The sequence below is a fragment of the Sorex fumeus genome, unplaced genomic scaffold, assembly GCF_029834395.1.
Source record: "Sorex fumeus unplaced genomic scaffold, SorFum_2.1 ptg000072l, whole genome shotgun sequence".
Lineage (NCBI taxonomy): Eukaryota > Metazoa > Chordata > Mammalia > Eulipotyphla > Soricidae > Sorex > Sorex fumeus.
Genome location: NW_026606129.1, coordinates 43,936,700 through 43,962,758, shown reverse-complemented (window position 1 = coordinate 43,962,758; position 26,059 = coordinate 43,936,700). Strand labels below are relative to the sequence as shown.

The 26,059-nt window shown below is 41.8% G+C and overlaps 1 protein-coding gene across 1 annotated transcript in view; it reads left to right on the top strand.

Annotated features, from left to right (window-relative positions):
- Positions 1-26,059, top strand: part of ULK4 (unc-51 like kinase 4) — a 583,905-nt gene that overhangs the window by 143,549 nt on the left and 414,297 nt on the right. Inside the window, exon 22 of the mRNA XM_056128948.1 lies at positions 15,415-15,542. Within this exon, the coding sequence (XP_055984923.1) occupies positions 15,415-15,542 (128 nt within the window). The remainder of the gene's footprint in view (positions 1-15,414; positions 15,543-26,059) is intronic.

The following is a 26,059-nucleotide window of genomic DNA, read 5'->3' as shown; positions in this document are numbered from 1 at the left end:
TTTATCTTTTTTTATAGCCAAGCAGTACATCATTGTGTATACCACAATTTACCATAATTTCTTTATTATAGTATACCATGATTTCTTTGTTCAGTCATCTCTTCTTGGCCACTAGGTTGTTTCCAGATTTTGGCTACTGTGAATAGTGCTGCAGTGAACATAGGAGTGCAAATATCTTTTCAGAATAGAGTATTTGGGCTCTTGGAGTAGATAGATACCAAGACATAGAATTGCTGGATCATATGGGAACTCAATTCCTTGTTTTTTGATAGGTGTCCATATTGTTTTCCAAATGGTTGAACCTTCTCACATTCCCTCACACAGTGAATGAGGGTTCCTTTTTCCCCTACATCCCCACCAACATTGATTTTTTTTGCTGTTTGTGATGTATACTAATTTTACTGGTGTGAGATGATATCTCATTATTGTATTGATTTGCATTTCCCTGATAATAAGTGATACAGAGCATTTTCTTTTTCATATACCCTTTTTCATCTGATTCTTTCATCTCTTTCCCCTTCATTTTTTTTTTTTTTTGTTGGGGTCAGTTGTTTTTTCTTGTGAAGTAAAGAGCTTTATGTATCTTGGATGTTAACTCTTACTCAGATGAGTAGGGGGCAAATATTTTCTCCCAGGCTGTCTTTTTTTTATCCTAAAAAGGTAGAGTTAAAGGCCCTCCCGTTGTTCATCGATTTGCTCGAGCGGGCCCAGTAACGTCTCCATTGGAGATTTTGTTGTTACTGTGTTTGGCATATCGAATACATCATGGGTGGCTTGCCAGGTATCCTAATCATAGTTTATTCTGCAATGCAGAAGATTCTTGGTTTGATGTAGTCCTTTGTGTCAAATTTATCTTTGCTTCCATGTGCTTGGTTAATGGCATTGACTCATTGAAGATGCCTTAGATTTAATGTCATAAAGTATTCTACCTATGTTTTATCAATATAATTTATGGATTCAGGTCTGACATTAAGGTCTTTAATACATTTTGATTTGCTTTTTGTTTATGGTGTTAGAAAGAAGTCTGAGTTCCTTTTTAATTTGCATATAACCGACTAGTTTTCCTAACATCATTTGTTAAGAGGCTTTTTTCACTCCACTTCATATTTTTGCTCCTTCATCAAAGATTAAGCATCCATATACCTGACGATAGAAGAAAAAGAAAGGGAAAAAATTCCCACCCACATTTGTACTTCAGAAAATTAATGACCTAGGGATCAGCTTAACCAAAGGGAGGAAAGACTTATAGAAAGAAAACTATAAATTACTACTAAAAGAAATAAAAGAGGAGATGAGGAAGTAGAAACACATTCTCTGTTCATGAATTGGAAGGAGTAATATCATTAAAATGACTATCTTGCCCCAAGCACTATACAGATTCAATGTAATCCCTATAAAAATATCCCTGACATTTTTTTTTAAGTCCTAGATCAAATGCTGTTAAATTTTTTCTGGAGTAATAAAACTCCCAGAATAGCTAAAACAATTATAGGGAAAAAGGTGATGGGAGGCATCTCTTTCCCTAATTTTAAATTATACTTTGAAGCTGTAGTAATCCAACAGTGTGACACTGTAATAAGTACAGACTCTCAGACCCGTGGAATGCAAAGGAGAGTCTAGAGACAAGATCCTTTTCGAATTTTTAAATAATGTCTACACAAATGCTGCATTTAAAATAAATTCAATCACTTAATCACACTTAACTTCCCGTTAGGCGTCAATTTGCTCGAGCGGGTGCCAGTAACGTCTCCATTTGTCCCTGTCACGTGCTAGTGTAGCCCAATGGCATCTGTTCGCTCCGGGAACATGAAGGGCCTCAAACTGATCATTCATGATCTTGACAAAGAAGTCTGACCATCTGGTAGGTGGGCGGCCACGCGGTCTTTTGACATCCCGTGGAATCCAGTCGGTAAGAGCTCTAGTCCAGCGGTTGTCTTTAAATCTCATTACGTGACCAGCCCATCTGATTTTCGACACCTTGGCAAATGAGACAGCGTCCCTGATTCTTGATCGTCGACGGATGTCAGAACTCCGGATTCTTTCTCTCATTTGAGTGAAACGTGATATTCCAAGCATAGCTCTTTCTATTCTTCTTTGGGAGACCTGAATAGCGTTCTCATCCTGTTTGCGTAGGACCCAGGTCTCTGAGGCATACGTTAATGCAGGAGAACAGTGGAATCAAAGAGATGTGCCTGGAGCCGGAGGTTCTTCATCCTCTTAGCTATTTCTTCGACGTTCTTGAAGGCATTCCAAGCCGCTCTCTTCCTCCTGCACAGCTCGGGTGCCAGGTCATTTGTCATGTTGACTTCTTGACCTAGGTACACATAGCTGTTGGATTCGGAGATTGTCGTTCCGTTGAGAGCGAATGGGGCGTCAGGAACGAGGCTGTTTCTCATAAACATTGTCTTCGTAAGATTCAGCTGTAGTCCTACCTTTCCACACTCATGGTCAAAGTCGGCCAGCATTTGTGCCGCTTGGCTGATGTTTGGTGTTATTAAAACAATGTCATCAGCAAAGCGGAGGTGGTGTAGTTGCCGACCATCTATCTTCACTCCCATTTCTTCCCATTCCAGTCGTCGCATGATGTTCTCGAGGGTGGCACTGAAGAGTTTCGTTGAAATGGTATCACCCTGCCGCACCCCTCTCTTGACATCAGGATCACTTCTTTGTAGAATGGTGAGATCCTGGTAGTGAATCCGCAATACAGCTCACGGAGGATCCTGATGTATTGGGCTTGAATGCCCTGATTGGCTAGGGCTTCAATGACCGCTCCCGTCTCAACAGAATCAAAGGCCTTCTTTAAATCAATGAATGTTAAACAGAGCGGCATCTTGAACTCCCGAGAAACCTCAATGAGCTTGGTTATCGTGTGGATATGATCGATGGTGCTGAATCCTTTGCGGAACCCGGCTTGCTCGCATGGTTGTCCTTCATCTAGTGTTCTGCCAATCCTATTTAGGATGACTCGAGTGAACATCTTGTAGATGACAGACAATAGGCAGATCGGGCGATAGTTGCCAATGTCATGGATGTCTCCCTTCTTGAACTGTAGTACGGTCCTGCTGGTTTTCCATTGGGACGGAACCTTGCATTCAGACAGGTAGCGAGTGAAGAGCCGAGCCAGTGTATTGATGAGTACTGACGGCAGGTTCTTCAGGTGTTCAGGTCTGACCTTGTCTGGGCCGGGTGTGTTTGTTTCTTTACCAACGAAATGGCATGTCGGATTTTGGAAGGGAGAACGTTGGGAACGACATATCCATCCTGTGGAATTTGGTATGTCGGCAAGTGGACATGGCTATCGAAGAGATTTGAGTAGAAGTCATGGATAATCTTCTCCATTGCCATTCTGGAGGATGTGACGGATCCATCAGGATGTCGGAGGGCAGTTATCTTGGTCTTGTAGTTGGCGAAGGACAGGCGGGCGTTACGAATACTTTTCCCGGCTTCTGCCGCATCTACCAGTACTTCTGCTCTTCTCTCTTTGAGGTGTTCCTTGATCGCATCTCTGCACTGCTTTGTGAGCTCTGACGTTAGCTTGTGGTTGCCTGAGGCATGTGCCAAATCACGCTGGCGAATTAGCTCAAGAGTTTTCGAAGATAGGCGATTTTTTGTGGCTATCTCTCTCTTGGCATTCCTCGCACATTCATGGAGCTGCTGAACCAGTCGATCGTATTCCTCGTCAATGTTGTCAACAATGGCATCTTCCCATGTTGCCGCAATAGTACCAAAGAGTTCCCAGTTGGTGTTCATTCTGGGAGTTCTCTTTTTGAACTTTGCAGCCCTTTCTCCCCACTCTGTGAAGTAGAATTTTGCACGAAGGAGACGGTGGTCCGATCCCGTTCAAATTTTGGGACAACAGCGACATCAGTCAGGCAAAACTGTCGATTGAATATGATGTGGTCCATTTCGTTGTGGAATCGTCCACCGGGAGACTCCCATGTCCATCGTTTAGATTCTGCCTTCCGGAACTGTGAGTTACCATGAATGGTCTTGGTCGACATGATGAACTCAGACAGTCTCTCACCCTGTTCATTCCATTCTAGGCCATGGGTCCCGATGTGAAGTTCTTCAGCTGATCTTCTTGGTCCTATCTTGGCATTAAAATCACCTACAATGATCTTGTAGAAGCTGTGGTCTTCTTTATAGAACTTCTCTAGCTCTATGTAGAACTTCTCGATTTCTCTTTCATCATAATGAGATGTTGGTGCGTAGACAACAAAGATAGAAACTGCAGGCAGTGAGCCACATCTATTCAAATGTAAATGTCCGATTCGGGTTGTTAGGCATTCGAATGAATCAATGCTCTTGGCCAAGTTTGTGTTGACGAGGACACCGACGCCTCCAACACCTCTTTTATCGCATGTTCCGAGGAACAATTCTTCTCCAGTGTCGAAAACGGCATGGTGAGATTCGTGCCTTCTTGTCTCGGTCAGACCAATGATGTCGTACTTGATCATTCGCGCTTGTACCATCAGGTCCTTGATGGATGCATCTGATGCTAGCGTACGTGCATTGAAAGTACAGATGGGACGGGCACAGAGGCCCAGCTCTGGGCAACAAAGCTGAACGGCTCCAATTCCAAACAGGAGACATTCCCAACTCCTCGCCCAGTGCCAGGGACTCTTTCCGGAGCCGCGGCTGCTAATGCGGCCGCGAAATATTTTCCCACTACATATGCCATAGGAACCATAAGCTAACTTCTTAGATGGAAACTTCTCTATTTTAGCTCAGCCACTAGAAACACAGTTGCCAATAACTCATAAGCCTATCTTAACTCACACTGCATATCAAGCAGAATAGTAACACTGAACGTGAAGGACTAAACCACACCTCTCACAATGGTAAAGCAACGCAAAAGCCCACCAAACATTCATATTGAAGAGTCTAGCCCAGATGACACCAACAGTACAACAGAGTGTTAGACAACCTCTCTGACAAGGAATTCAGAAGGGAGCTACTTAGGATGCTTAGGGAATTAAAAGAAACAATGGAAACCAATGCCAATAGAAGACAAGAGGATCTGAAGGCAGAAATGAGGAAAATGCAATCAGAAATGTCAGACCTGAAAAATCTCGTAGGCGAATTGAAAAGCTCAGTGGAAGGCCTCAGCAGCAGAGTAAGAGCGGCTGAGAACAGAATCAGTGAGCTCGAAGATGAAGTTCAGAGACTCTCCAGAAAAGAGCAGAAAATGGAAAAGAGACTCACAATTCGGGAACAGATGGCAAGAGAAGATCGTGATGAAGCCAAGAGGGGTAACATAAGAATTATTGGAGTCCCAGAGGGACAGGAAGAAAACCTCGATGAAGAAGAAACTGTCAAAGACATCATTGCTACAACATTTCCAGAGCTGAAGAAAACTTGTGACCACATTCAGGAGGCCCGAAGGGTACCAGCTAGAAGAAATCCGAATAAAAATACCCCAAGACACATTCTGATCAAAATGACCAAAACCTTAGACAGAGACAAAATTCTGAAAGCAGCAAGATCGAAGAAAGAAATCTCTTACAAAGGAGCATCCTTAAAATTCACAGCTGATTTTTCTGATGAAACCCTCATGGCCCGCAAACAGTGGTGGGACATAGTAAAAAAACTCAATGAAATAAATGCCTCCCCCAAAATACTTTTCCCAGCAAGACTCTCATTCATAATAGAAGGAACAACACACAGTTTCACAGACAAACAACAGCTCAGGAACTTCATAGACTCAAAACCATGGTTACAAGAACAACTAAATGGGCTACTTTAAGGCAAGAAAGGCCCCTCAAATACACCAAATTTTAACATAACAATGGGACAAAATCCCATAACAATAATCTCTCTCAATGTCAATGGGCTAAACGCACCAATTAAAAGACATAGAGTGGCAGGATGGATTAGAAAATTGAACCCAACATTCTGCTGCCTGCAAGAAACGCATCTCAATAGTCAAAGCAAACACAGACTCAGAGTCAAAGGCTGGAAAACAATCCTACAGGCAAACAGCTCCCATAAAAAAGCTGGGGTAGCCATCCTTATATCAGACCACATCGATTTCAGAGTGAGGAAGGTCCTAAGAGACAGTGAAGGCCATTTCTTATTGATCAGAGAATCTGTACAACAGGAAGAACTTACAATAATAAATGTATATGCACCTAATGAGAGACCAGCAAAGTACTTAAAACAACTACTCATAGATTTGGAAAAAGACATCAATAGCAACACAATACTAGTGGGAGACTTCAACACTGCTTTGTCACCTCTTGATAGATCAACCAGACTCAAGCTTAGCAAGGACATACTTCATTTGAGGGAAACAATGGAAGAAAGGGACTTAGTAGATATATACAGGACACTTCATCCACAAAAAGCTGAATACACATTCTTCTCAAGCGTACATGGAACATTCTCCAAGATAGACCACATGCTGAGCCACAAAACATGCCTCCATAAAATTAAGAAGGTAGAGATTGTATCAACAATCTTCTCAGACCATAATGTGCTGAAATTAGAAGTAAATCACACACAAAAACAGAAAACTAAATCAAACACCTGGAAATTAAACAGTGCACTATTGAACAACGAGTGGATTAGACAGGAAATCAAAGAGGAAATCAAAAGATTCCTAGAAACGAATGAAAATGAGAACACGAGTTACCAAAACTTATGGGATACAGCAAAGGCTGTGTTAAGAGGAAAGTTTATAGCTCTACAAGCATTCCTCAGGAAGGAGGAGCGAGCACACATAAGTAACCTAACCTCACAGCTTAAGAGCTTGGAGAAGGACCAAAAAAAGGAGCACAACCCGAACAGGAGAAAGGAAATAATAAAACTCAGAGCAGAGATTAACGAGATGGAAACCCAAAAAACAATCTGAAAGATCAATGAAACCAAGAGCTGGTTCTTCGAGAAAATTAACAAGATCGATAAGCCTCTAGCAAAACTCACAAAGAAAGGGAGAGAGAAAACCCTAAAAAACCGAATCAGAAATGAAAAGGGGGTCATTACAACAGAAACCACAGAAATTCAGAGGATCCTCAGGGAATACTTTGAGAAGCTTTATGCCACGGAACATCAAAACCTCGAGGAAATGGATAAATTCCTAGACTCCTACAGACTCCCAAGGCTGAAGCAAGAAGACCTGGAATACCTGAACAGACCTATCACCATCAAGGAAATTGAAGTGGTAATAAAAAGTCTCCCCAAGCACAAAAGTCCTGGCCCGGATGGATTCACTAGTGAATTCTTCCAAATCTTTAAAGAGGACTTACTCCCAATGCTCTTTAAGCTTTTCCATGAAATTGAAATATCAAAAACACTTCCAAACAGTTTCTACGAAGCAAATATCACACTGATACCAAAAGCAGACAGAGATACCACAAAGAAAGAGAATTACAGGCCGATATCCCTGATGAACACAGATGCAAAGATCCTCAACAAACTACTAGCAAATAGAATCCAACTACTCATTAAAAAGATCATACACCATGACCAAGTAGGATTCATCCCAGGGATGCAAGGATGGTTTAACATTCGGAAATCAATCAACATAATCCACCATATCAACAAAAGAAAAGATAAAAAGCATATGATCATATCAATAGATGCAGAGAAAGCATTTGATGAGATCCAGCACCCCTTTATGATGAAAACCCTAGCCAAAATGGGTATAGAGGGGACCTTCCTCAACATAATTAAAGCCATCTACCACAAGCCTACAGCAAGCATCATCCTCAATGGGGAAAAACTGAGAGCCTTCCCTCTAAGATCAGGGACGAGACAGGGATGCCCACTCTCTCCACTGCTGTTCAATATAGTACTGGAAGTACTTGCAATAGCGATTAGGCAGGAAAAAGATATTAAGGGCATTCAGGTAGGAAAGGAAGAAATCAAGCTCTTACTATTCGCAGATGATATGATACTCTACTTAGAGAACCCAATAACTTCCACCAAAAAACTCCTAGAAACAATAGACTCGTATAGTAAAGTTGCAGGTTATAAAATCAATACCCAAAAGTCCATGGATTTCCTATATGCAAACAGTGAGAGAGAAGAAAGCAACATGAAAAAAACAATCCCATTCACAATTGTGCCCCAGAAAATCAAGTACCTAGGAATCAGCTTAACTAAGGAAGTAAAGGACCTGTACAAAGAAAACTACAAAACGCTACTTCAGGAAATAAAAGAGGGCATGAGGAAATGGAAAGATATCCCCTGCTCATGGGTCGGGAGACTTAACATTGTCAAAATGGCAATACTACCGAAAGCATTGTATAAATTCAATGCAATCCCTATAAGGATACCCATGACATTCTTCAAAGAAATGGAGCAAACACTCTTGAAATTTATATGGAACAATAAGCCCCCACGAATAGCTAAAGCAATTCTTGGGAAAAAGAAAATGGGAGGAATCAACCTCCCGAACTTCAAACTCTACTACAAAGAAGTAATAATTAAAACAGCATGGTACTGGAACAAAGCCAGAACTGCAGACCAATGGAACAGGGTTGAATACACTGACATCTCTCCTCAATCATATGCTCATCTAATCTTTGATAAAGATGCAAGTAATGTGAAGTGGAGTAAGGAAAGCCTCTTTAATAAATTGTGTTGGCATCACTGGACGGCTACATGCAAAAAAATAGGCTCAGAACTCTGCCTAACACCATGTACAAAAGTAAGATCAAAATGGATTAAAGACCTCAACATCAGACCAGAAACCATAAGGTACATTGAAGATAAAGTTGGCAAAACCCTCCATGACATTGAAGCTAATGGTATCTTCAAAGATGCCACGCCACTGGCCGAGCAAGTGAAAACAGAGATAGATAAATGGGACTATCTTAAACTAAGAAGCTTCTGCATCTCCAAAGAAACAGTGACCAAAATACAAAGACAGTCTACAGAATGGGAAAGAATATTCACCGAATACACATCTGACAAGGGGTTGATATCCAGGATATACAAAATACTGGTTAAACTCCACAAGAAGAAAACATCCAACCCCATCCAAAAATGGGGCAATGAAATGAACAGAAACTTTCTCAAAGAAGAAATCCGAATGGCAAAAGCACATGAGAAAATGCTCTACATCATTAATCATCAGGGAGATGCAGATCAAAACCACAATGAGATACCATCTCACACCTCAGAGACTGGCCCACATTCAAAAGAACAAAAGCAACCGATGCTGGCGTGGATGTGGCGAGAAAGGGACACTCCTTCACTGTTGGTGGGAATGTCTACTGGTTCAGCCCTTCTGGAAAACAGTATGGACGATTCTCAAAAAATTAGAAATTGAGCTCCCATTTGACCCAGCAATACCACTCCTGGGAATATATCCCAGAGAGGCAAAAATGTATAGTCGAAGTGACATCTGCACTTGTTTGTTCATTGCAGCACTCTTTACAATAGCCAGAAACTGGAAGAAACCTGAATGCCCAAGAACAGATGACTGGTTAAAGAAACTTTGGTACATCTACACAATGGAGTACTATGTAGCTCTTAGAAAAGATGAAGTCATGAAATTTACATACAAGTGGTACAATATGGAAAGTATCATGCTAAGCGAAATGAGTCAGAAAGAGAGGGATAGACATAGAAAGATTGCATTCATCTGGGGGATATAAAGTAACAAAGTATGAGATTAATACCCAAGAATAGCTGAGATCAGCACCAGGAGGATTACTCCATAACTTAGAGGCCAGCCGGGTATCCTAGAGGAAAGGGCTGTTCAGATAGAGAAGGTAGCACCAAATAAAGGATGTTTGGAGGATCCTCCCAGGAGGGGAGATGCATGTCGAAAGTAGACTATGGACTGAACATGTTTGCCACTCAATGCCTCTTTTGCAGACCACAACACCCAAAAGGAGAGAGAGAACACAGGGGATTGCCCTGCCACAGAGACAGGGGGGATGGGGGGATGGGGGTGGGAGGGATATTATCCATGGTGGTGGAAAATGGGCACTGGTGGAGGGATGGGTATCTGATCATTGTATAATTGAAACCAAAGCACAAAAAATTGTAAATCTACAACTTTAAAAAAATAAAATAAAATAAAGGGGAAAAAAAAAAAGAAAGTACAGATGATCATTTTTGTCTTCCTTCTTTGTGGCAGCCTAGGTCGGCCTTGAGATTTTGTCGGCCTCTCCTTTCTCATCCTTCTCAGTGCTGCCATGTCGGTGAAGCCTTCAGGGTCAGGTGAATGAGACCAGTTGTAGTTACTGGTTTTGGCATGTCGAATACACAACGGATAGCTTGCCAGGCTCTTCTCGGTAGCTTTCCAGTCTTTCCGAGAGGGATAGAGGCTTTTGGGGCGACCTCTAATCACCCTTGTAGGTGTTACCATATTTGAACCCTACCAAATACGGTACGACAATTCCGGAAGATGGGTATTTAGTGTCTTATGATGTGTCATGCGGCCACTTCGCGGCCGCGCGGGTCTGGAAAGCATCCTGGAGTGTGGCGACAGCTGGGTAGTAGAAGTAGTGAAAGAAATTCAATAGATCTCATTAACACTTATTAGTGAACCTTTCTAGTTTTTTTTTTCCCAATCATTGACACATTGGTGCTAGCTATTCTCTGGGACTTCAGGGGTCCGATGGCCCCATTAGTTTCCATTTGAACCTCTCCATGCTGCTGTTGCTTCCCCTTCATGTTGCGAGATATTTCTCATACCTGTTTCCCAGGCCCAGGAAGAAGACATAAGTATTTTTCTAGCCTGGATCTGAGAGTCATGCTTTCATTTCTCCCTGTTTCCCTCACTATCCCTCCATGCCCTACACCTTGCCACATGATTCAGCAGTGTTTGACATGAAATAAGGTAAAAGTGAATAGAAGGTAAATTTTGAGCCTATCACAATTGTTATTTCCTTAACGGATATTCAGTTTTTAGGTAAGTTTGGTTTCTGTTGTGCCAGAGTGAAAGCACAGCAGGTAGCATTTTTTGTTGTTGTTATCTTTTCTTTTTGGGTCACACCCAGGAGTGCTCAGGGATTACTCCTGCTCTGCACTCAGGAACTATCCTGGCGATGCTTGGGGGACCACATGGGATGCCAGGGATTGAACACCTGACGCACCATACTATCGCTCTGGCCTAGAGCAGGTAGCATTTTTGCCTTGCACGTACCTGACTCTGGTTTTCTCCCCTGCACCACATATGACCCCTTGGGACCCACCAGGAATGATCACTGAGCAGAGAGCCAGGAGTAAGCCCCGAGCACCACCAAGTGTGGCATAAAAATAAAGAAAAATTGCTCTCTGGTTTTATTTTTGTCTTTGGAACAATAGTATCCTGAACATTGTACATGAAAACTCATTTGTATATCAGCTTGGATAAGTTTCTTCTGTGTCAGAATCTGGATTCCTAAGTTTGCATTTCTTTGACTAGTGAGGGCATATAATTTATTTGCTTGTAGGCAGTATAGACTTCATTTTCTCAGTTTGTTTGTTCAAGTAGTTATTTTAAACTTGAGTGTTCATAAATTTTCTATAAGGTATTGATTCTTTGCCAAAGGTTTCAAATATTTCAAATACTTTTTCCAAGGTTATGTAATTATTTTGACAGATGTATAGTATCATAACAGTTTCTTTCCTTATTTAAAATTTTAGCAGTGTCTTTGGAGACTTGTAGTAAACTAAGGATATTAAATGAATAGTCTGTCCTTTATCTTTTTTATTTGCTAAAGTCTTGAATATACAGGTGATTTTTCCCTATTCCTATTATTTTATTTAACATTTTCATTCCACTTTCAAAAACATTGCTACTCTGCGCTTTATGTTGTTTTTTGGTATGTAGCTGGGTAATAGCCTTTAATTAAGATCAATGTTTATGAAATGTTTTAGTGTAATTATCTTTATTCTTAAAGTCCAGGAAGTGGAATCAGCTGATTTTGACAAGGAATGTGACATTTGTTTGCAAATTCAAATTCAGATTGTTTTTCTGTATATGTATACCACCACACCATCCTAAAAAGTGTTAGATCATTATCCAATGTTTCCGTAAGGTGTGCATGATTATTCAGTGTTTCTGTAAAGTGTACATTTCTTTTTCTAGGTTTTTCTCAATTTTCGCCCCTATTTTTGGTTCTTATCAGTAAAATTATTTTTTCATAACACAGTAAAAAAAAACTATGAAGTTTTTCTGCTTTAGTCACTTAATCAGAAAAGAGAAAGCACCAATTATATTTTAGCATAACTTCCTCCCTTCCACCCTCCTTCCCTTTCCTCTTCATCTGGAAGTATGCTTAAAATCCCTTGCTCTGTGCTCAGGGGGTAATTCTGGTGCTGCTTAGGGGGATCATATATGGTGATGGGGATGGAACAGGGGTCAGCTCTAATGCTCTGTATGTCATGTTACAGAATTTATTTTTTTTTAAATTAATTTATTTATTTATTGAATCACTGTGGGAAAGGTTACAAAGCTTTCAGGTTTAGGTCTCAGTCATGCAAATATCAAACACATTTCCCTTTACCAATACTTATTTTTTACCATGAAGAACCCCAATAAAACCCCACCCACCACCCCTCCCAGTCCCTGTGAGGCAGATGAATTCTAGTTAACACTCTATCTGCTTTGATTAGATTCACTGTTTCAATAAAAGATTCAACACTATTATTTAGAGTTTACCCCCCCCCCCCCCCCCAAATCAGACATGCTGAAAAAGCATTGTGAAGTGATTTGCTTTCTACAGCTGGGTTCAAGAATTAAATGTTGGTTTTGGATTTCTGCTATTTTACCTATTGACCCTGGAAGTATTTCTACTGAAAGTCAGATAGTTAAGAAATTGGTTTCTGTGTTCTGGAGTCGTGGCCGTGCTGGAGAGCCACTCGTGGGGGTCAACTGGTGGCCTTGGTAGGGCGTGAAGGGCGGACCGAAACGCCCCCCTTCCCATGAGGTTTTAGTCGCCCCCACACCCCCGGCCCATACCTGCTGTCCACAAGGCTCCCATGTGGCCGCCATCTTTCTTTCCAGAGAGGAGAGGGCGAATGGGGCAACACCCTTTCCCCTCTGGACAGACATGATGGCCTGGATTAACGCATAGTCCTTTCACTTTTCTGCTCCAAGGTGCTGGTTTCTGCATTAAGTCCTTGTGCTTCTGGGGCTGAGGCCATGCTGGAGAGCTGCTCGTGGGGGGCACATGTTACAGAATTTAAAATTCAGCTAACTTTGAGTACTACTGGGAATATTATAAAAGGAAAAAATTACATTTGCTCTTATAGAAGATCTCAGTGAATGCTACTTGAGTAGGTGGAAGAAAGGAGAGTTAGGCATTATCTGACACAGACATTCTGTTGCATTAAAATAAGGTAGTAATAATGGGTGTGTTGCTCTCCAAGAAATTGGACATTCCTTGGACATGGGGGAGGAAGACAAGGGATGTCTTAGGTTGTTCAGTATCTAAGTTTGCCTTTTGGGTTAAAGATTCTCAGTGCAGGAATATCACATTTCAGATAGCCACGGAGTTAGTTTTTAATGTGCTATACAAAGAGCTAAAATATGCCTTTTATACACAGTCACCAAATAGTACTTTACCATACTTGCTGTTTTCTATCCCTCCCTCCCCCGCCGAATGAAGAAAATGTACTCATGTTGCTCCTCTACCTCTAATGACTCCCCTGAATATTCCCTAAAAACCAGTTCTGTATTTGAACATCAAGAAATTAACACAGATTTAACATTATTACCTATGGTGCCTACACAGGGTCTAGGACAGTTTCAGTTGTACTAGTAAGATTTTTTTCCCTTAAATTGGAAATAAATCATTCAGAGTTTGAATAGGATCACTCATTATATTTATTTAGTATTCTTAAACCTGAAAGTCTTTCAGTCTCTCTCTAGTAGAAATTTGAATGGTTTGAGCACTATAGGTGCATGATGGTGGTGGTAGTCCATTGATGTGGGAAACAGATTATGGTCTTTGAATCACAGAGAATTATCACAGTTGTGGATATAGATTATCTACTGTCAGTGTTCTGGAAATGTAGAAACATTCATTACTCAGCAATACCTTGTATTGATTTTTTTTCACATCAGGTGATGAATTAATTTATCTGGATCAGAGACTAGATGGAGTGGCTGGGTACATATGCATATACATGTGTATATGTTTATAAATATATGTGTGTATATCCAATACATTTATGGACACATTCCCATCCTTAAACAAAAGTATATATATATATATACAGTATAAATTCTTTTTTTCTGTCAACACAGCATCCATCAAGACAACAGTCTTGCGGCACAAATGGAGATTTTTAAGTCTGCTTTAGACACATAGTCTCTCTGCTAGGTTTTTACCTCTGCTCAGGGTATAGATCCTTTCTGTTTCCTCTCTCTATCACCATTTTGCAAACAATGTCATTTTGCATTTCTGCCTACTGGTATCTAACTTTTTCTGTAGTTATCTTTCTGTTACTCTTTTTGCTTATCTGTAAGCACCGGTGATGAAATAGAATCTGTTAAAAGAGAAAGTCATAATACTAGCTAATATTTATTAACTATGCATATTGTATTATACCTTTAATTGATGTTCTAAGCAAATAGGTTTTCTTTTGTGTCATAGATTGAGTATTGTTTTTATTTTATGTTATGTAGACTAGATATATGATCTCCATACATATGAGTTTGCTCTGAGTATAATACCATGTGCAATGGTGACTTACTGGTTGTTCTCATTATTTACTGTCTCACTTTCAGAGCTATGGTTGAGTGGTAAAAAGGTAGAATTTATTATTGAAAGACTTTATTGACTTGAATTTGAATCCACAACTGTGAATTTGCTCAAAGTACTGTTTTTTCCTTTTTGGGTTACACCCAGCAGTGCTCAGGAGTTACTCCTGGCTTTGCACTCAGGAATTACTCCTGGCAGTGCTCAGGGGACCATATGGGATGCCGGGGATTGAACCCTGGTTGGCTGCGTGCAAGGCAAACTCCTTACCCACTGTGCTATCACTCCGGCCCTGCTTAAAGTACTTTTAAAAATAAAAAAAATTTTTTCTCCTTATTAAACATGGGGATAATGTTGCCAATTTTTAGTGGCTAAGTTCCAATTGTAAGTCAAATAATATTAATGATTATTGAAAATTTAGCATATATTTTTACTGATGTATTGTTATGATTATACAGCTATATATTAGATATATATATATATATATATATATATTTGCACCTCTTCAGAATATATACTATCAACATATCCTACTGCCACAATTCATTAGACCACTTTACCTAACTGATTTCACCCTCTAGATATTAAAAACATATTAAAAGTTTAGTTTAGAGTCCAGCACAAATTAGGAATGCAAGAATAGCATCTGGTATTTTATTTTCTGCCATCTGGTGGTTATCCACTATTTAGGTTTTTCCACTAACTGTAGAGTGATTGTCCTGTTTATTTCGTGTTTGCTCAAAAATTTTCTTAATGTCTTCCTCAGGATTTTGTCTCTACGATCATCCGTTTACTGGACAGCCCCTCAACTGCCATTCGAGCAAAAGCCTTTCTGGTTCTTTTATATGTTTTGGTTCACAACCAGGAGATGTTACTGTTCAGCTGCCAAGCAAGGTATGATTTTCACTGACCCTTTAGTTTGGTGTCTTATTAGTTTAGTGATTGGTATTCCTTGGCCTTTATTTGGTGTTGATTTTTTTTTCCTCGATCTTGCCTAGGGTGTATATTTTACTCATAAGCTCAGTGGGGAAGCTTGAGGACTGAGAGGAGGCCCGTGGAACAGAGGCAGGGTGGTGGGAAAGAGCTGGAGTTGCCTAGATCTGAGGACAAGCCAACGGGGTTGACATCATGTTTGGTTTGTGTCTTTGGGAGGAATTCTTGGATCAGTAACCGGGTCGTATTTTTCATGGTCCTGGGGCTCTGGAGCAAGTCACTGAAAGCTGAATAGCCAGGGAAGGGAGAGGAGGAGACAGAGCAGACTTGGATTTGGGGATGGGGTAGTGGTGTATAGATTAGTTCTCAGCAGGGAGGAGTTTCTATGGGTTCCCTTCCTTCCTCTCAAAGGAGGATCTGTTCTATATGTTTCGTCACTGAGATGCTTTCTAATTAAGGTCTTCTGAACTGTCTGAGATCCAGAGGGATCTTGGAAGTAGGGCTTTGTACCTATTTCTTAATCTGGCCCTCTGCTTTTTGTAGCTACAGAAGAGACCCGATTTGCTGAGATGAATCTGGACTAGGAGACTCCCAAACCTTTCCTTGCAAGCAGTCAAAGTGTAAATGTTTTAGAATTTGTGGGTCAGCCTGTAAAATTGTGGAAATTGTATATTTATATGAGAGAAAATTGGTTTTCCATAAATTTTTGCTGACATACAAAAATTCTGGTACTGATCATTGAGCACATTTTGTTGTTATTTTGTGGTACAGGGCTACTAATATGAATAATAGAGGTTTCTTTAAGGGGTGCGAGGCACCATTTAGCTGAGTCAGGGGTCAAAGTTAGGGTTCCCATTGTCAAATGAATTATAAATGCTCGTGTTAGTGCTAATCTTGAGTGCAGTGGTATGTGTATTTTCTGTTGTCTCTAGTTGTGAGGGGCATACCTGGTAGTTCTGGAAAGGGTGATGGTGGGGAGGATGTACTGGTACCACTCAGGGATCATGTGGTATGGGGGATCAAATCTGGGGCTTCACACATGTCAAGACCTTTTGAACCACATTCCCTGTCCATCTCTTTTCTCACTGATAGGGAGGCAGGCTGTGTGCACTAGCCATTCCTCAGCATGGGGGAACGATGGCTTGGACTCACCCTCTTAAGGGTGCTGTTGGATGCCTCCTTGATGCTTGCTTTCACCACATATCAGAGAAAATATAGTGGATGCTCCTACCTCGCTTCCTACATTTCCCATTGTTTAGGGACCACTGTCCTTTGCTGTTTTCTCTCCTGTGTCTCGAAAGCTGATATTTCATGTGTTGGTCTATTTTAAGTTACTTTAGATGGTTCTCTCCCTTTCGAGGTCAGGTCTTTAGGGCCAGAAACAGGGGCTGCTCCTGTTTATTTTGAAAGATTCACGACCATTTTCCCGCCTCTAGTTCCCTCTTCTGTCTGCCTTTATTTTCACCAGGCCCTAGATCTCAACACTGCCTTTCTATCCTTTCTTAGTCTCCCCGTCTGGCTGCCATGTAATCCTTGACACAGTGGGGGACTGGCATTTGTCTTCTGCCCCCCGTCCTCCTCCTCCAGGGACACTTGTGTTGCGGCAGCCAGACCCCTGCCCCTTCCCACAGCTTTCACCACTGACCTCACTGAGTCTGTGCCACCTCTTTGCCCTCATCTTTGTCACTCTCCTGTGTTCTGTCGCCATTCCAGACATGGCCTTTCTGTCACTTTGGAACACGCTGGTCCTTCCATACTCACCTCAGCGCTTCATTGGGGTGTTTGTATGGCTGCCTTCCTTAGATCACTTAGGTTTCTTTTCAGCTGAGGGGTTTATTTTTTCTGAGAATCATCCTGCCTGTTAAAAATCCCGTGTGGAAACTTGAATGTAGCTTGTTGGTGGTGTGCGTGTCTTGCTTGTGTGAGACTCTGGGTCTGATCACATGTGCCCACCTACCCCACGCGCTTCCCCATAACCTCAACTCCAGAAACTCTGGGTCTGATTACAATGTGCCTACCTATCCCACGTGCTCCCCCTCAACCTCAACTCCAGAAACTCAACGAATTAAACCACTCAGACTGTCAGAGCCTGGACTCAGTGCATTTGGTCTTCCCATTCAATTGCTGTGATGGCAAGACTGTGATCTGAATGCATATCTGATCCTACTTCTACTTTGCTCTCTCTCTCTCTCTCTCTCTCTCTCTCTCTCTCTCTCTCTCTCTCTCTCAGGCCGAGCTTCTTAAACAGAACTTGCAATCCCATATGAGACCATATAACTATTGGGAGAGGGGTGGAAGTCATGCAAAATGTGAAATGAAGTCTTTATGATTTATTATCAGAAAATGTTTGATTTGTAAGCCTATTTTTTTATTTTTTTATTTTTATTTATTTATTTTTTTACAGTTGTAGATTTACAATTTTTTTTGTGCTTGGGTTTCAATTATACAATGATCAGATACCCATCCCTCCACCAGTGCCCGTTTTTCACCACCATGGATAATATCCCTCCCACCCCCATCCCCCCATCCCCCCCTGCCTCTGTGGCAGGGCAATCCCCTGTGTTCTCTCTCTCCGTTTGGGTGTTGTGGTCTGCAAAAGAGGCATTGAGTGGCAAACATGTTCAGTCCATAGTCTACTTTCGACATGCATCTCCCCTCCTGGGAGGATCCTCCAAACATCCTTTATTTGGTGCTCCCTTCTCTATCTGAACTGCCCTTTCCTCTAGGATACCCGGCTGGCCTCTAAGTTATGGAGTAATCCTCCTGGTGCTGATCTCAGCTATTCTTGGGTATTAATCTCATACTTTGTTACTTTATATCCCCCAGATGAATGCAATCTTTCTATGTCTATCCCTCTCTTTCTGACTCATTTCGCTTAGCATGATACTTTCCATATTGTACCACTTGTATGTAAATTTCATGACTTCATCTTTTCTAACAGTTACATAGTACTCCATTGTGTAGATGTACCAAAGTTTCTTTAACCAGTCATCTGTTCTTGGGCATTCAGGTTTCTTCCAGTTTCTGGCTATTTGTAAGCCTATTTTATAAACCTATATACTCATAATATCTCAGAGAGCCCGGAAAGCTACCTAGAGTATCCTGCCCATAGGGAAGAGCTTGCTTGACAAGCTCCCCATGGCGTATTTGATATTCCAAAAATAGTAACAACAAGTCTTGCAATGGAGATGTTACTTGTGCGTGCTCGAGCAAATTGATGAACAACGGGAGGACAGTGCAGGACAGTGCTACAGTACTATATACTCATGATAGAAGAAAAAAATATTTTTTCAGTTGAAAAGGGGTCAACTGGTGGGGGTTGCTGAGTGATTTTTTTTTCTGAAAAGGGGAGTTAGGCCAGAAGAGTTTGAGAGCCTCTACTTGAGAGCCTCTCGGTGAGCAACACACACAGGAGGAGTGAGATGGGGTGAGGAGAGGGTAGTTTTGTGTGTGGGGGAGAGGGGCAGCACTCCTATTTCCAGGAGCTCTGCAGGAGGACTGCCTGAGAGTGTGAGGCAGCTGGGGGTTTCCTTGCTTTCTGCTCCCGAGAGAGCAGCCTTCTGTCTCCACCTGCTCCCTCACTGGTTGGGGACAGGCGACAAAGTGCTGAGCCAGCAGAGGTTCGTTATATCCGTGGAAAGACACCGGGCTTGAAAGAAGAACCACGAGAGCAGACAAGTCTTACAGAGGCAGAACTAATGGAAGAGACAGATTTCTTTAGCAAACAAGTAATGAAAACTCTATGGAGAGGCAGTTTTTGGAAACTCAGCAGAAGAACTGAAAGAAAATGGCCTCTGCTGGGGACAGGCTGGGAGCTTTGAAAGCGGATATGAAAGGGCGCATTGAAGCACAGATCCCAGTACAAAGACACGGGGAATCCGTGTGAAACCGTAGGCAAGAGGGAGCGGAGATTCAGGAGACCTCACGTGCAAAGTGCTGGGGTTCCAGGAGGAGCAAAGGAACAGATGGAGGAGGACCTGCCACTGAAGAAACGAAGATCAGCGTCTTCTGCTTGAACATGCTCTTTGATTCTCTGTGAAACTATGAGTGAAGCGGTTGAAAAGGCGCAAAGCTATGAGGCAAAGGGAGGGGGGAAGATGGCTAAGGCAGGCAAGCGTTGTTGCTGCCTGAATTTTGGAATCTGCCAAGCTGCTGATGAGTATTTGCTGACTTAGAACATTGCCAAACTCCCAGTTATCCACAAGTAGCTAGTGGTTGTGGCATGGTGGAACTCTGAAAAAGTCAGGAAGTGCAGGTACTGGACATTTTGGTGATCAGAGGGAGGTGAAGCTCAAAGTGTAAAGATTGAAGGGAAGGCTGCATGGATTTTTGATTTCTTGCTTTCCTTCAGACCTTGCAGGATACCTTCCCCCAACCCCCCCAACACACACACACACACACACACACACACACACACACACACACACACACACACTGTTGGCAGGAGATTTTCAGTATATTCTGCATGATGTGAACTGGAAAGATTGTTATATAGTGTTTCCAGATATAGAAAAAGAGGGCAATGAGGTGCTTGGGGGAAACAACAGAGGGTTGTATGAAGGTTTGATTTCTAAAGCTTGAGGGTTTAATTCTCTCCTGCTACTGATTGGTAGATTGCTGGCATCCTGATTTGCCTACCGGGCTGAGTTTGGACATTCATCCCATCCCTCTAGGACTGGCATTAAGACATCCTTGACTGCATCTTGACATCTTGACTAATAATCCTGTAGTAGAACCCATCAGACATATACCCTGTTGTGCATACAGACCTTCCAGCTATACTCCAGTGTACTGTTTAAAAATATCCACAGGCAAGCAGGAATTATAGCTAGTTGAGAATACCTTCTAACATGAAATGCACAACCAGAACTCAACAGATATTAGAGACTTGCTAGAAACAGGTCAGAGTTATGAACAGACAGTTCATGGGAAAGGAATGAGGCATAAACCCTCAAGCACATGCCATGTCTTCATGTATGAGGAACAAGAAATCACATGAGGTGCTGTATCCACATTGGCAGTGTCTGAAAGCATTCCCTTAGTGAGACTGGGGAGCAGCTGCCCTCTCAGACACGGCTACCAGGGCATAATTGTTGCTTTGTGGTGACTAGAATGATTAAGTCATTGCCTCTTAGCGCTTTGGGTGATTATAGTACAATATTGCTGTCCATATTCACTGGATTGTGCATTATATTTTGAGGGCTTATTGACAGTTTATTACAGTTTTATGCCTTTAAGTAGCATCTGTCTCGCCACAAATCTCATCCTATCTCCTGATATTTATCGTAATGAAATGAGCAGAAATGTCAGATGTAAATGCATTAACAAATTATGGCATACTTAAAGCACGATGGCATACAAGAAAATACTTATCAGTTACTAACCATAGATTATTTATTTATTTATTTATTTATTTATTTTTGCTTTTTGGGTCACACCTGGTGATGCACAGGGGTTCTACTCCTGGCTCTGCACTCAGGAGTTACTCTTGGCGGTGCTCAGGGGACCATATGGGATGCTGGAAATCCAACCCAGGTTGGCTGCGTGCAAGGCAAATGCCTTATCCACTGTGCTATATTGCTCCAGCTCTTAGATTTTTTTTTTTTATGAACTAAAAGGTTTCAGTTACTTGTAAGCTAGAATGTGAACCTGCTCCAGCTTTATCCATGCTGACAGAAGACTCATGGCTCCTGGGTCAGAGATAAAAGCTGTTACATCCAAGGTATAAAGGTAAAAGGTAAAGGCCCTCCCGTTGATCGTCGATTTGCTCGAGCGGGCCCAGTAACGTCTCCATTGGAGACTTTTGTTGTTACTGTGTTTGGCATATCAATTACTCTCGGTAGCTTGCCGGGCTTTCCGAGAGGGGTGGAGGAATCGAACTCGGGTCAGCCATGTTGGCCACTTGTAAGGTGAACGCCCTACCACTGTGCTATCGCCACATCTAAGGTGTGGCAGACAGCATTTGATTCTGTTTGAATGGGCTCTCTTTGACTCCCAGGTCCCACGGGGGTTGCATAACATTGGTTTGTCCTTGCTCCTCCCACAGGAATTTAGGTTTATTGAATTACTCCCACAACAGTGTTCCTGAGGCACACCCAATATTTTTCTCTTAATTTTTATTAGTGAAACACCATGAGGTACAGTTGTAGACTTACAAATTTTTGTGCTTGGGTTTCAGTTATAACTGAATGATTGAGTACCCATCCCTCCACCAGTGCCCATTCTCCACCACCACTGATCCCAGTATCCATCCCAACTCCCATCCCCCCCATCCCACCCTGCCTCTGTGGCAGGGCATTCCCTTTGTTCTCTCTCTCCTTTTGGGTGCTGTGGTTTGCAAAAGAGGCATTGAGTGGCAATCATGTTCGGCCTATAGTGCACGTTCAGCATGCATCTCCCATCCTGGGAGGATCCTCCCAACACCCTTTATTTGGTGCTCCCATCTCTATCTGAGCTGCCTTTTCCCCCAGCATGTGCGGCTGGCCTCCAAGCCATGGAGTGAACCTCCTGGTACTTATCTCGGCTATTCTTGGGTGTTAGTCTCCCAATTTGTTACTTTATATTCCCCAGATGAATGCAATCTTTCTATGTCTGTCCCTCTCTTTCTGACTCATTTTACTTAGCATGATACTTTCCATGTGATACCACTTGTACGTAAATTTCATGACTTCTTCTTTTCTAACTGTTACATAGTACTCCATTGTGTAGATGTACCAAAGTTTCTTAACCAGTCATCTGTTCTCGGGCACTCAGGATTTTTGCAGATTTTGGCTATTGTGAATAGTGCAGCAATGAACATAGAAGTGCCGATGTCATTTTGACTGTACTTTTTTGCATCTCCGGGATATATTCCCAGTAGTGATATTGTTGGGTCAAATGGGAGCTCAATTTCTAATTTTTTTGAGAATCATCCATACTGTTTTCCAAAAGGGCTGAACCAGTCGGCATTCCCACCAGCAGTGAAGGAGAGTCCCTTTCTCACCACATCCACGCCAACACGGGTTGAGACACACCCAATTTCATCAGCACTAGTAATCCTATATTACTTTTCTTTTTCCTTTATGTCCTTTGCATGGTTTAGCAATGTCCTTTTTGTATAAACATAGGGAGACAGTTAATGCTATGTTTTTGTAACATCAGAGTTAATTAACTCCGAATAATATTTATTCCTGGGCATCCATTATATTTACCTGACTTCAGCCTCAGTTGCTCTTAATTTCTAACATTCCAAAAGGAGGATCCTAACAAAGGGACTGGATAGACCCAGGGCAAGCTGTAAGCTACCCTGGCATCGAAAAGGGACAAGCTAAGTGCCATAAGAAGTATAATAAGTTAAGAGCATGGTCATGGAACAAACTCTGTCATGACCCAAAGAGAAGTAACTGAATAAGGACCCTGCTGGGATTAGGAAAGACTAACCTGGCCTAAGAACTGTAGTCTGGGATTGTGTAGCAAGGTATCCTCAAGAAGAGCCACCCTTTAAGCTTAATATATCTCTTACTACGTTCATACAAAATGACTGGAAATATTAGTATTTAATATAATTTTTTTTTTTAGAAACCAATTTATTTTATTTATTAATTTTTTCTTTTTTGGGTCACACCCAGCAATGCTCAGGGGTTACTCCTGGCTTTGCACTCAGGAATTACTCCTGGCGGTGCTTGGGGGACCATATGGGATGCCGGGGATCGAACCCGGGTTGGCCGCATGCAAGGCAAACACCCTACCCGCTGTGCTATCACTCCGGCCTGTCAATGTAATTGTTTAAGTGGATTACTAGCTGAAGGAAGGAGAAAGCAATACACCCTTTAGATGGAATCCCACCCTTGAGCGGATCTCCTAGTAATTGAGAGTGCTGAAACCCCAGCTGCGAATTTATCCCTGAGTTAATCTCTTAGAAGAACTTCCCCTGAAGGAGGGGCTTTACATCTGTTTGTTGTTATGACAATGTTCAACCCCACCTATTCGTACCCCCAACCCTTCATGATTGCTATAAAACTATAAGAGAGAAAGGAGAAAAAGAAGAGAAATAAATGGTCCCTGATTATCAACCAGCCTGTGGCCCCTGTGCCTTTGTTCTCTGTTCGCCTGTCACTGTATGTCAGACTGGGTAGGCAGTTCTTGGCCACCCAGTGCAAGAGTCTCACTCCCACGCTTTTTGAACTCACAGGGGAGCTCTGTGGTGCTACACTCACAGTAACGTGGTTTATGTCACCACCAAAGAGCTCCGTGATTAGAAAACACCCAGAACCTGACCAACCTCAACTCCTGGAAAGAGATCCGTCTTTCTCACCATAGCCAATAAAGAAGTTTGCAGTCTTCCTTGGGGGAGAGATAGCATATTCTCCAAAGTTGTATCCTGTGCAGCCATTACCAAGTAAATGGGAGCAAAAGCCGTTGATGACTCTTCACAAGACATACAGAAATCTAAGAGAATGGAGAATTTCCTACATGAAGAATTTCCTCCCAGGGCTGGAGCGATAGCACAGCGGGTAGGGCGTTTGCCTTACACGCGGCCAACATGGCAGACCCGAGTTCGATTCCTCCGCCCCTCTCGGAGAGCCCGGCAAGCTACCGAGAGTATTCGATATGCCAGACACAGTAACAACAAAGTCTCCAATGGAGACGTTACTGGGCCCGCTCGAGCAAATCGACTGTTAATGTGCTAAGCCCTTGCCGAGCATTTTATAAAACTGCCAGACTGTTTCCAGAGTAGATATACAATTTTATTATCTTTCCTATGTACAGGTGATTCATTCGCTTCACATTTACTTTAGTCATCCCTTAGTTGTAATGTGATATAATATTATGATATTAATCATAATATATATATATATATATAAAATGGGGGAAGGAAATGAACAGGCACTGTCTGAGGAAGATTAACAATGGCCAACAAAAATATGAATAATTGTTCATCATCACTTATTATTAGGGAAATACATGTCAAGATGACAATGAGATATCATCTTATACCAGTGATAATGGCATATATCAAAAATACTAGGACGAATCTGTGTTGGTGTGGATATGGTGAAAAAGGAACCCTCATTTCTTGCTAGTAGGAATGTAGTCTGGTCCGACCCCTTTGGTAAAAAGTATGAATGGTGCTCAGTAAACTCAGAACTGACCCAGCCTTTCCACTTTGTTTTTTTCCAGGACAGAAAAACGTTTATTCAAAAACATTCATTCAAACCATTCAAAAGGATGTATGCACACCATTACTCATTGCAGCACTCAGTACAATAGCTAATATATGAAATCAATGTAGATATCCAATGGCAGATAAGTCGATCATGAAGAGGTGGTATATACATAACGGAATACTACATAGCTATAAGGAATCGTGTAATTTATGGCAACATGGATAGAATGGGGAGATACTTTGTTAAATGAAGTAAAGTAAAGTAAAGTAAAGTAAGGCCCTCCCGTTGATCGTCGATTTGCTCGAGCGGGCCCAGTAACGTCTCCATTGGAGACTTTGTTGTTACTGTGTCTGCCATATCGAATACTCTCCGTAGCTTGCCAGACTCTCCGAGAGGGGCGGAGGAATTGAACTCGGGTCAGCCATGTTGGCTGCGTGCAAGGCAGACGCCCTACCCGCTGTGCTATCGCTCCAGCTAAGTCAGACAAAAAAAGATAAACACAGGATGTTATCATTTAATTGTGGTAGTTAGAAAAACTGGATGAAGGAATGGTTTAACGTAACTGACCCAGTTTTCCCAGCACCACTTTTTGAAGAAGATTTCCTTGCTCCACTTCATATTTTGTGCGAGATTGAAGATTAATTGACCATATACTTGAGGATCTGTCTCAGGATATTCAACTTTGACCCTTTATTTGAAGGTCGGTCTTCATTCCAGTACCATGCTCTTTTATTTATTTATTTATTTTTGCCTTTTTGGGTCACACTCAGCAATGCTCAGTGGTCACTCCTGGTTTTGCACTCAGGAATTACTCCTGGCGGTGCTTGGGGGACCATATGGGATGCCGGGGATCGAACCTGGGTCGGCCGCATGCAAGGCAAACACCCTACCCGCTGTGCTATTGCTCCGGCCCCTACCATGCTCTTTTAATTACTACCTCTTTGTAGTACAGTTTGAAATTGGTAAAAGTGATCACTTTCCCTAAAAATCTTTTTAAATTTAGTTCTGTATCTCTTTTTTTTTTTTTTGGTGCTTCTTTGTTAGTCCATCTATTATTTAGGAATGTATTATTTTATTTTTATATTTTGAAAGGTTTTTATTTTCATATTATTGATTTCTAATTTGATTTCAATGCAATCTGAAAACAGTTTATTTTTTTAAACCTTACCCCCCTGCTCCCCCTTCCACTGGCACCATATCTGGTGCTACTTAGTAGTTATTAGGGACAAGGTGTAATGCCAGAGATCAAACTTGAGGCTCCTGCATGCAAATCATGTGTTTCAGCCATTGAGTTATCTATCTGGCCTGATTGTATTTTTCAAAAAAATTTGT